Source organism: Cricetulus griseus (assembly GCF_003668045.3).
Source record: "Cricetulus griseus strain 17A/GY chromosome 1 unlocalized genomic scaffold, alternate assembly CriGri-PICRH-1.0 chr1_0, whole genome shotgun sequence".
Taxonomy (NCBI): domain Eukaryota; kingdom Metazoa; phylum Chordata; class Mammalia; order Rodentia; family Cricetidae; genus Cricetulus; species Cricetulus griseus.
In genome coordinates this window covers 198,257,064-198,269,678 of record NW_023276806.1, presented here as the reverse complement: position 1 = coordinate 198,269,678, position 12,615 = coordinate 198,257,064, and the positions used below count along the sequence as shown (strand labels likewise).

Here is a 12,615-nt window from a genome sequence, read left to right as displayed (position 1 = left end):
ACATGGCAGCTGGAGAGATTACTGTGGTTAAGACAATTTGCTTCTCTTGCAGAGGACTACTGTTTGGTTCCCAGCACTCACATGACAGCTCACAATTGTCTGTTATTCTAGTTCCAAGGAAATCAATGCCCTCTCCTGGCCCCTGCAGGTACCAGGCATATGTGTTGCAAACATACTCACATGCAGGCATTCACACACACAAAATAAAAATAAATCTTAAACTTTTTATATAGTAGGCATAATATCATTTATGACTCTGGCTAGTAATGAAATTCTTTGGAGGAAACGAGGATACCTGACTGCTGTATCTGTCACCCACTGAGCATGAGAGTTCAAATAACCTGGGTATTATTATATAGCCTTATAAAATTTCCAAGGCCAGGGGCATAGACAAATAGTGTACTACATCCTTAGCATTTTTGAGCAGCCCCTCTATAATTTTTTTAAATAATCAAATGGAAAAAGGACCTGGTCGCATAGATACAAAGGGGGAAATCAACCTAGGTGTATACACTGTGGTTTACTTTTAATACTTGTATCCCTACAAATACTGTTAATTTATCACCAAGGACTAATGTGGTCCAGAACAATTGCACACTTCTTGAATAATGTGCAACTCTCAGAAATGAATAGATTTCCCATGGACTAGATACAAATGAATTCGAGGCTTAGTACTTCTGGTGATATACATTATAACCCTCCTGGCAGTGACACAAACTTCCTTTCAAGAATCCAGTGAGAAATTACTGGCTTTCTATGGGCCCCTTTACTTTCAAATTAAGCTTCGCACTGTGCCTAAATTTGGTTCTAAGGACATATACAGTACAGCTGGTTCAAACTTAGGTCCAGTTTCAAAGAACCAAAGCTTATTAGGTTTGGGGACTGTGAGGACAGGTACCCTATGAAAGACACTTACCGGCCTATCAACCTGCATGATCTCCCAGAGCACTTCAGCCACGTCTGGTAAGGTATATGGGGGGAGACAAAAGCAGCATGTATGGAGCAACTGGCTTACAAGCTGCTGTCCAAGTTGGTTCATCACTTGTCCAATCAGTTCCTTTCGCAATTCAAAATCTTCTTCATGCTGAAAGAAAACAGGAACATGGTGTGGGATGATGCTCTTGTTCACAGTAAAGATCTGTCACTCGTACTGGTTTAATAAAATGCTGATTGGCCAGTAGCCAGGCAGGAAGTATAGGCGGGGCTACCAGACTAGGAGAATAGTGGGAAGAGGAAAGGAAGAGAGTGGGTCGCCAGCCAGACGCAAGGAAGCAGGATGAGAATGCCTCACTGCGAAAAGGTACCAAGCCACTTGGCTAAACATAGATAAGAATTATGAGTTGACTTAAGTTGTAAAAGTTTGTTAGCAATAAGCCAAACAGTTTATAATTAATATAAGCCTCTGTGTGTTTATTTGGGACTGAACAGCTGCAAGATATAGCAGTTAACACAGATACCTGAGATCTACAAGTTAACAACTTGGTCAGTGGCTGATGCCTTCTGGTATAGGTCACCAAAAACAAATCACCTACACAAGAGATAATAAAGCCACAAAGCAGAAAGGATATGTTTATACTCACATCATTGGCTACTCCTGTGTGGATGAGGTCTCGCAGGAATCTCATGACACTGCAGTTGGCATCTCGGTGGTCCAAGGTGGTGGATGCAATGGCCCACTGTAAGATCGGGATGACTACTTGGCTCCTCAATAAGGTGACAGGGCTACGCTGAATAAATCTGGTATGTGAGGAGAAGTTAGGTATTAACAACAGGATTAGGCTACAAAAGCAGCCATGATAAAGGATAAAAATCATGGAAACAGTAAACGACACTGGCTGCTAGGAACTATAGAGAAGGGTTAAGACAGAGCACAGAAGACTTTTAGTAAGATTATAGCAGTAACTAAGCACTGGACCCTTCTCAAAACCCAGAATGCACATCAGAAATGAATCCTAATGTCCACTCTAGACTTTATGTTTCACTAATATATAAATGCAGGAGAATAGATTTTATAAATGGACTACCCTGGAGGAGAGTGCTGATAAATGGGGAGGTATGTTTGTGTGTGCACATTCATGCGGGGGCAACAAAAGGAACAGGGAAACCATACTTTTCATTATAGATTGCTGGGAACATGAAGTTATTCTTTAAAAACTCTTATTTATAAGAAGGGGGGCCATGTACTGACTGTTCTTCCAGAGGACCCAGGTTCAATTCCCAGCACCCACATGGCAGCTCACAACTGTAACTCTAGTTCTAGGGGATCTGATACCTTCACCCCAATTTACACAAAATAAAGGTTAAATAGTGAAATGGCTAATCTCAATTTCAACTTAATGAGATGTAGAATTGCCGGGGAGACAGGCCTCTGGGCACACCCGCAGGGAACTATCTTGATTAGGGTAACTGAAGGGGAGACCCACTCACTGTGGGTGGCACCATTCTTTGTTCTGGGGTCTTAGGCTGGATAAGAAGAAGAAAGTCAGCTGAGTGCAAGCATTCATTGTGCTCTGATCTTTGATGTGGATGCAGTGAAAACAGCTGCTTCACTGACTGCTATAACTTCTCCCCTGTGACAGACTAAAGCATCAAACTGTAAGCAAAGAACCCTTTCTTCCTTAAGGTGCCTGTCAGGGATTTTATCACAGGGAGAGGAAAAGTAATTACACAGTCAAAGGAAACTGGGCATGGTGGTGCATATCTTTAATGCTAGCAGGCAGATCTACATAGTGAGCTTCCAGAGCAGTCAGGACACACAGGGAAACCCTGTCTATATCAGAAGGATGTGCAGTTTCTTCAGGAAGTAGCTAGAGTGAAGCATGAAATAATGAGAGCATCATGGGACAGTAACATTACTGGGGATTATCTGTGTGTGCCAGCCAGTTTTATGTCAACTTGACACAAGCTAGTGTCATCAGAAGAGGGAGTTTCAATTGAGAAATTGTCTCCATAGGATCAGGCTGTAGGAAAGCCTGTAAAGCATTTTCTTAATGTTTGATGTGGGAGGACCTAGCCTATTGTGAGTGGGGACAATCCTTGCCTAATAGTCCTGGGTTCTATAAGAAAGCAGCCTGAGCAAGCCACGGGGAGAAAGCCGGTAAGCATTCTTCCATGGCCTCTCCATCAGCTCCTGCCTCCAGGTTCCTGCCCGCTCTGCTTTTTTGATGATGAACTGTTATATGGAACTGAGTGAAATCAACCCTTTCCTCCCCAAGTTGCTTTTGGTCATGGTATTTCATCACAGCAGTAGTAATTCTAACTCAGATATGGGTTAAGCACATTTCATTTGATAGTTCAAAGTCTCTACTTAGACACATTTCCAGCCCACCTAAGTACATTTTTATCTAGTGTATATCCCTTCTCTGTTCCTACCCAATACTCCTCACCTCTGGAGATAGGTTAGCTCACAAAAAGGCTATGAATCAGTAGGCTACCTTTCACAATGATCTTATTTTACAGAGAAGGAAATAATAAAATGTCAGGTGTCTTCTTTGGAAGGACTTACCGGGTTGCTAACCTGAATAGGTCATCTACAGTGTCGGGGTGATTTTGGAGGCCATTCTGCTGTTCTAGGAGCTGAAAGGTGGGAATGCACAGCGCCTAGAACAAATGGTAATTTAAAACAAATGCTTAGACATAAATGTCACAATATCCAGACTTGCCAAACATCATAGCAAATACAAAGAGTAGAAGAAGCACATAGGAAATGACAAGATGGTGATAAGTAGAATAGGAAAAGAAAACTTGCCCAATTCAAAGAACAAGCTTATATGTTGAGGACAAAAGAAAAGAAAAACTACCAAAAAAAAAAAAAAAAAAAAATCACATGTCAGGGACTGAGGAAGCAGATGGCTCCGAGGAGGAAGAGCACTTGCGATTCAAGCAAGAGGAACTGAGTTTGGATCTCCAGTGCCTGCATAAAAAGTCAGGTGTGCCTGTACATGCATGTAACCTCAGCTTTGGGGAGTTGGACTGGCAGACCCAAGAGTTTACTAGCTAGCGGACCTTGTGGAAAAAGTGAGCTTCTCAGAAAAGACACCCGATGCTCTACTCTGGTCTCCAAATGCATACACACACCCCTGCACATTGATTGATGTGTATACCATACATACAACACATATCACACACTTCAGAAAGGGCCAAAAGTACAGATCTCAGTTGATGGTAGTGAGCAGACCGACTTGCTGTCCTCTCTTACAGATCTATGTATTTTAGAAGATGGTGTCACGGAGCTCTTGGAACTGCAGTCACATATACCCAGATTGGTCTCAAACTCACAGTAACCCTCTTGTTTCAGTTTCTTAAATAAGATTATAGGCATTCACCATCATATTTGAGTATCTCATGGAATTTTAAAAAACTTATTTGTGTGTTTATGAAAGTGGAGGTCAGATGATAATCCTAGGTGTGGATCCTTGCCTTCCACCTTTTTTGAGATGGAATCCCTTTATTGCTTTTCTGTTGCATGTGCCATCCTGGTCTGAGAGCTTCAATTCCCACAGGAATAACGAGATTGTAGATGCTTGCACTACTGTATCTGGTGGGAATTACAGATATGTGCTACTGTTTTTATTACTTTGGTTCTGAGAATTCAAATTCAAGTCCCTGTTTTTGAAGAAAGGAATTTTACCCAATAAGTGATCTCTTCAGCTCTTTGCTGTTTTTTTTTTTTTTTTTTTTTTGTTGTTGTTTGTTTTGGTTTTTCATGACAGGATTTCTCTGTGTAACAGCTCTGGTTGTCCTGGAATTCGCTCCTGAGTGATGGGATTAAAGGTGTGCAACACCATTCCCCAGCTCAGGTCTTTATTTTTTTGAGACAAAATTTGGTTCTGTAGCTCAGATTGGTTTTCAACACTCAACTCATGCCTATAGTCATAAGGTACCATACTTGGCATAGAATCAGAAATCTTAAAAACAAACACAAAAGATTTTTTTTTTCCCCCCAGACAGGGTTTCTCTGTGTAGTTTTAGAGCCTATCCTGGCACTTGCTCTGGACACAAAAAGGAATTTTTAAAGAACTGTTTTATGTATATGAGTGTTTTGCCTACATGTTTTGTATGTACACCATCTGTATGCCTGGTGTCTTTGGGGGTCAGAAGGTGGCATCAGATGCCCTGGAACTGGCATTATGGATGCTTGTAAGGCATTATGGACAACTGTAAGCCACCAGATGGGTGCTGGGAACCAACTTTGGGTTCTCTGTAAGAACAGCAAGTGCCTTACCTGCTGAGCCATCTGACAGGTCCTAGCACTCGTGAAGACACTTTATATATGCACCAGATGTGGTCTAATCGTCAAACCTAACATCTGAGCTTCATCTTCTGGACCCACATGATAGAAGCATCAACTCTCTGATTTCCACACTCTGGGGTGATATGTGTACCCCACACCCCAACAAATGCAGACATTAAAAAGCTAGGCGCAGTAGTGTAATCTCAGTACTTGGAATGAAAAGGCAGGAAGATCTCTGTGAATTTGAGACCAGCCTGGTATACATAGCGAGTTTCAGGGCACACAGTGAGACCCTGTCTAAAATAAACAGAAAAAAGAAAAGCAATCACCAAATGTCTATTTCCCTGATATTAGAAAATCAACAAGCCATGGCTGTGACAAGAGTAGACAAAGCCCAGCAAAGGTTTTCAAGCCCACAGGCCTGGCATAATCTCTCCGAGGAGAACACACCTGGAGCATATCTAATAATCCCTGCCGACAGCCTTCTTCCATGCCGTACTCATCCACAAGGATACTGCCAAGGTACAGGAAACAGGAATGCTGATGTACACGGTACACATTCACCATCTGCAAGAAGAAACTGCCCAGTCAACTCATCCCTCACCCTTCACAAAGTATCAAGTTATCAATAATCTATCTCCAGGAAGAAAATCAGATGGGGCGCCTCTCTCTCTCTCTCTCTCTCTCTCTCTCTCTCTCTCTCTCTCTCTCTCTCTCTCTCTCTCTCTCTCTCTCTCTCTCTCATGTGTGCAGTATTCTGCCTGCGTGTATGCCTACATGCCTTAAGAGGGCACCAGATTTCATTAGTTATCTGTAAACCACTATGTGGTTGCTGGTGGAATGAACTGTAGTGCTCTTAACCTCTGAGCCATCTCTCTAGCCCCTGGGGCTTTTCTCTTAATGGCAAAGTATTACAGTTTGTTGGCAACATAAAACACAAGGTTCACCTTCTTAATTTTCAAGTTTTCTTTTTTAAGGAGTTCTTTTATGCCTCTGACTGGTTTCCTTCTGAAGACAAAGGTCTGTACCTCTATGCCCAGCCCTCTTTTTTTTTTTTTGTTAAGGGACACACAGTAAGAGTAGGTCTCACTGGTGTTGTCAACGTTTTAATTCTAATTTGACAACGTAGAACAAAAACACCCACCCAGCCCCCACAAAGTTTAAATGTGCTATACTAATAGCAGGAGGCTAACATCAACACAAATGAATGATCTAAGGATAAGTGCTTCATATAGGTCTAAATGTGACTACTTCCCATCACAAACCACACCATCAGCACTACTTGCCAATCTTAATGACGAAAAGAATCAAACTAGAACTGGGAAGGTGACTCATGGATGAAAGCACAAGCATTAGGACCAGAGTTCAGATCCCCAGAACCTAGTGGAGTTGGGCAGGTGTGGTGAACACTTGTAATTGGAACACTTGGGAGGTAGACAGGGCAGCTAGGAATCCAGCTAGCTACCACGCTAGAATAAATAGCAGAATCTCCAGTTCAGGGAGAGAGCCCACCTTAACAAGAAAAAAGGAGTCCGATTGAGGACAGCGCTCTTTGTTAACTCTAGACAGCACTCTTCCTAGACACATGCATGCAAACTACCACTTGGGGGAAAAGAAAAGAATCAAAATTTAATTTTGACTAATAAGAGACCTGTATGCATAGCAAACTATAGTCAAGACAGAACATAATCTCTGTGGGCCAAAAAACAACAGAGTTTGACTTGTTTCATTTTCCTCAAAGACATTAATACAAAATCTTCACCAAGGACAGATAGAGCATGAGTTGCTCTCTTCACAAGATTTTAGCCAGTCTATTCAGACTACTGCTTTACAGGCTGCTTTTCTATAGAGAGCATACCTATCTCATGCACTTATTTATTAAAATATATTTTCCTTTCCAAATCAACAAAAGGGCTTCATTTCATCAACAAAGTTTCTGCCCTGAAGGTATAGTTCTGTACCCAACATATCCATCACAAGGAAAACTTACCTGTGTGACTAGTGGCTGTAGAAGGGCTGCAGACCCTTTGCCTACACAACGAACAGCAAAGCGCAGGCACCTGCAACAACGTTCTACAATCCGATTGTCAGCTCGGTGCTTATTTAGAGTCTCAGACAAAACTGGCCATATCTGAATTAGAAGTTAAAGTGTGAGAAAGAAAGCTCATCAACTAATAGCTGGGACAATAATCCTAAACTGGTAATACCTGATTTGATTTAAATTAATAATAATAGTTATTATTATTATTATTATCATTGGTCTTACACTATAGCCCAGACTGGCCTTCAGCTCACTATGTGGCCCAGGCTGGCTTCAAACTTGTGACAATCTTCCTGCATCAGCCTCCCGAGTTATAGGGATTACAGCATACATTATTACACCTGTCTGATTTGGATAAGATTTTCTTTATAGTAGTTCCCATGGCCTGATTCAGCCAGTATGTGTATAGATATGCACAGGCTCATATATTAAACACTACTAAACCCCAATTGCTTCTTCTTCTTCTTCTTTTTTTTTTATTTTGGTTTTTCGAGACAGGGTTTCTCTGTGTAGTTTTGGAGCCTATCCTGGCACTCCCTCTGTAGACCAGGCTGGCCTCGAACTCACAGAGATCCGCCTGCCTCTGCCTCCCGAGTGCTGGGATTAAAGTTGTGCACTACTAACGCCCGGTCCCAATTGCTTCTTAAGAGAAACACAGTGACTCTTTAGAATAAGACCACCAACTCTAACTTAATAAAAATCAGATACACATTTTGCTAAATTTCAGCCTTCGTTAGTGAGAATAAAAAAAGAATTAAAGAGGAAAACAATATTTAAAAGTTGCTCCAGGAAAGCAGAAAACAAACAAAAAGACTAGGGTTATAAATAGTTATCTGCTACACTGAAAAATTAAGGCTATCTAGTATTTATGTAACCACTATAGTTTGCAATGCACTTCTAGAAACTATGACTGGCGACAGAGATGGTCCAGCAGTAAAGGCACTTGCCACTAAAACGTATGAAATAAATCCCTAGGAAACATATAGCACAAGGAGAGAACCAGCTCCTGCAGGTTGTCCTCTGAGCCATGGGGAGTACATATGCATACAAACACACAATTTATAAATAAAGCAATAAGCAAGCAAACTAACAAACAAAAACCCATGCCTCTTGATCCTCACATTATCCTTAGTGAATAAAGTACAAGGGAGAAGGAAAGCTAATGCATTTACTTTGTCAGAAATATTAGGCTAGGACTCATTAAGCCTCCTAGCAACTGGTTAATCTTAGAATTTCTACCTCTTTGGCTTTTCAGTGCATTTGTCAACCATTTTATTATCAAGTCTAAACCCAAAATCATGCCAAAAATTAATTCTCCCTATGAACAGGAAAGACAGTGTCTCCTCAACCCAGTTCCTCAAAGCATTAAAGGGAAAAGAGAAAAGCATCCATTAGTACTTACTTCCTGTATGACTTTTTGGCACGGATGAGTCTGTCCATTTTCTACAATAGGATTGGTGTGTCTGGGAAAAGATAATAGCCCCAAACAGTGAAAGAAAAATTTAACTGAGAACCCAGACCTCGCTCTCTGCTCATAAAACCAGGTGGTAAGAGTCATTTACTTACATCAACAGTTTTCTTCTAGCCCATTTCAAGCAAAAACAGACATACTTTAAGCCACCCCACACCCATACATAAACATTAAACTGCCACTAAGTCACTTCTACTAGAACAAGCAAATTCTATGCAACTCTGGTTATATGGGCTGCTGGGTAGGCTCTACTACCTTTTCTATTATCCCTCTTTATAAACCTAAATGTGTTTGTTTCCAAAGTAATAGGAATACATACAACCTACCCTGAGCATTAAAACACAGCAAGTTCAGGGAGGCGTGGTGGTGCAAACCTTTGACCCCAGCACTTGGGAGGCAAACACAGGCAGATCTCTATGAATCTGAGGTCAGCCTAGTCTACACACCAAGTTCCAGGCAAGCCAAGGCTAGGCTACATCATAAGATACTGTCTCAGAAGAAAAGCCAGGGCAGTGGTGGCGAATGCCTTCAATCCCAGCACTTGGGAGGCAGAGGCAGGCAGATCTGAGTTCAAGGCCAGCCTGGTCTACAGAGTAATTTCCAGGACAACTGGGGCTACACAGAGAAACCCTGTCTTGAAAAACCAACAAACGCTAAAAGGTTCTAAGAACTATAGCATAACAAGAGGTTTGCAGACAGGATCTTCCTGTGTAGCCTAGGTTGGCCTCAACTCGCTATGTAGTAAGTTCAACTTCTGGTCTTCTAGCCTCCACCTCCCAAGAACTGGGATTACAGGCCTGCACCATCACTATTGGCTTATTTTGGGGTCTCATTTGTGCTTTTATTTTAACTCTAGAGAGGAATCCAGACCTTCCCTTCTTACCTAAATATTACTGCCAGGCGATCTAAGAACACAGTGGGATCTGAAGATATGCCATTGCTGGGCTCCTGAGACAACAGCTGAAGAGACAAAGACATTAACATACAGAGACCTTTAGTGAATGCTGCAATAGACATCCCTATATATCTACCTTTGCCTCCGCTTCTGCTATTTCTTTAAGAAGAGCTGAAAATTACTTGAATGGTTCTTATTTGCAAACAACTTTCCTCCATCTTGTTGTACCCTGGATTAGACTGAGTATTAGTGTTTTTACTATCTGATCTGCTTGGGAGAATAAAATGCCTTCATTTTTTTTTTCTCCACTTAACTATGGTTAAGGTAATGTCTATAATAGAAATTTTATATTATTACCTTATACTCAATATATGTAACATCTATATTTAGCTAAAAAATATTTAAGTGTATGAGGGTTTAGCCTGTATATATTTATGTATACTGTGTGAGCCTGGTGCCCAAGAAGACCCTAAGATGGTGCTAAGAAGTGAACCCAGATCTTCTACTAGAACAGCAAGTGCTCTTAACTTCTGAGCTATCTCTCCAGTCCCTATACACAGCTTAAACAAACCATTTATTTAGTTGGGGGTGGGGAGAGGCATGTAAGTGCCATGGAATGCACGTAGAGGGAATCAGCTCTCTCCTTTTACCATGTGGACCCTAGAGATCAAATTTAGGGCCTCAAGCTTAGTGGCAAGCACCTTGACCAAACAAGCCAGCCTCCCAGCTCAGTTTTAAGTTCTAGACAAAGTCTTTCTATGTAGCTAGGGCTAGCTTCTGCCTCAGTACTTGACTACTGGGATTATAGGCATGAGGGACCATACCTAATTTATATTTAGCTTTATATAATATAAAGTGTTAAGATTTAAGATTATTACTTCTTTAAAGCATTTTTTTTTTTTTAAAGCAAACTGTCTCTCATTACATTACAGATGAACTTCAGGACCATTATGGCAAGTTCCAAAATGTCTATTAGTAATGTCTATTGTTATTGAGCCAGAAATGCAATTGGAGAAGATCTGACAGCTTTAAAGTGTTCATCAACAAAATATGGTAGACTGCAGATTTTCTTTCCTTGAGTGCCTATGTAGCAGAGGCTGGCCTGGAACTCATGACCCTCTTGCCTCATCTTCCTTACCCAAAGTGGAGATTACAGGTGTGTGCCAATACTCCTGGTTTCTAGGAGATGAAAGTTTTACTTCCTGGATCTGGTTCACACTGAACTTTCTAAATAGTTATCACTGATATTTAGAAATTGAGAATCTACTCTTCCTCCCCCAGCACCACAGGGTTTCTCTGTGTAGCCCTAGCTGTCCTGTAACTTTCTCTGTAAACCAGCTGTCCTGTAACTCACAGATCCACCTGTCTCTACCTCCTGAGTGCTGGGATTAAAGGCATGAGCCACCACCACCCTGAGAATCTACTGATTTCTTTTTAAAGATTTTTATTTATTTATTATGTATACAACATTTTGCTTCCATGTATATCTGCACATCAGAAGAGGGCACCAGATCTCATTACAGATGGTTGTGAGCCACCATGTGGTTGCTGGGAATTGAACTCAGGACGCCTGGAAGAGCAGTCAGTGCTCTTAACCTCTGAGCCATCTCTCCAGCCCCAGAATCTACTGATTTTTAAATAGTCATGTAGCACATAGACAATGCTTTGGTCAATGAGAGACTACATGTATAAAACTCATTTTATAAGATTACAATGGATCTGAAAAACTTTAACACAGCGACTCCATAGCTACAAACTTCATTGTGCAATATCCTATATTTGTGATATTTGTGATGCTTCTGATTTGACGGCTACTGATGTGTTTTCTATACTATTATTACTATTACTTTGCTTTTGTTTGTTTATTTTAAGAGTGTATCACTATTTAGTCCAGGCTGCTTAGAATTTACTATGTAGCCCAGCTAGTTTCAAACTCCTGATTTTACTGAATCAGTCTCTCAAGTGCAGGGTATACCACATCTGGCCATATCATTATTTTAAAGTGTACACATACTCAGGAAAAAGAAATTGGTATGGTAGCAGTAGCCACTATACACCCAGTGTTTGCTATGTGTCTTGATTTGAATCAAGAGGTCATGTCAAATGGCTGACCTATAGCTCTGGGCTTGTGTAACAGTCCAATGTTTGAATACCCACAAAAATGACTTAACTGCTTTTCTCAGCCTGTTTCCTTGATGCAAATGAACATTCAACTCTATATTTTCTAGTATGCTTATACAATTACAAATTTTAATAAATTTCAGTTAATTCTCTTACCATTTAAACAGATAACTAATTTGTAAATAAGAATTGTACTTTTCTTTCTATTTATACAAGTATATATTTGTGTCATTCCTTATTTGGGCTCACCTTTTTCAATGCCATAACCTGAACAGAGCATAGCTCGCTAAGACATTCAGTAATCTTATCCAAAGGCAGTCTTGCTAGGACAAGAGCTGTTCCTGAAAAACAAAATGACTCAAATGAAGAACACAAAGGATGGTAATTAAATTAGTTGATCTACATTAGACAGATAAACAGAATTCTTTTAAAAAAGATCAGCACTGCTTTTAAAATTATAGTTTCTTGTGTGTGTTTAAGAAGAATTCAGGCTGATGTTCACATTGATACAACTCAATATTCATTTCTTCTTAGCAGCAAACACAAATGTGTTTAATTTGAATATGCTGTCTCTTCCCCAAATCTATAACTATGCTATACACAGTTCAAGCAATATGAATCAATTTGATGGGCTTAAGTTTTGCTAAGAAAAGAATGCATAAACACATGCTAAACACCCCCCTGAATGGAAAAGCCGCCTTTGCCATCACTAAGGGCATTATAACTAAAAAGCTTCAATAAGAGTTAAGATAACCCCAAGCAGTGGTTTAGAGGAAACCATTACTCACCTTTTAGCAAACCCACTGCAGCTTCGGGAGACAACATGAAAGAGTCAAGGGAGTGGGCAATTTCTA

At 40.6% G+C, this 12,615-nt stretch overlaps 1 protein-coding gene across 2 annotated transcripts in view; it reads right to left on the bottom strand.

The window, feature by feature from the left end:
- The window catches only part of Tnpo3 (transportin 3), a 70,015-nt gene that overhangs the window by 12,268 nt on the left and 45,132 nt on the right, over window positions 1–12,615 (bottom strand). For both annotated transcript variants that reach the window (XM_027391363.2, XM_027391364.2), the window contains 9 exons: window positions 12,550–12,615; window positions 12,011–12,102; window positions 9,629–9,705; window positions 8,677–8,737; window positions 7,224–7,364; window positions 5,684–5,800; window positions 3,506–3,600; window positions 1,581–1,737; window positions 917–1,084 (listed from right to left, as the gene is read on the bottom strand). The exon at window positions 12,550–12,615 is cut by the window's right edge and continues 126 nt beyond it. In XM_027391363.2, the coding sequence (XP_027247164.1) occupies window positions 917–1,084; window positions 1,581–1,737; window positions 3,506–3,600; window positions 5,684–5,800; window positions 7,224–7,364; window positions 8,677–8,737; window positions 9,629–9,705; window positions 12,011–12,102; window positions 12,550–12,615 (974 nt within the window). The remainder of the gene's footprint in view (window positions 1–916; window positions 1,085–1,580; window positions 1,738–3,505; window positions 3,601–5,683; window positions 5,801–7,223; window positions 7,365–8,676; window positions 8,738–9,628; window positions 9,706–12,010; window positions 12,103–12,549) is intronic.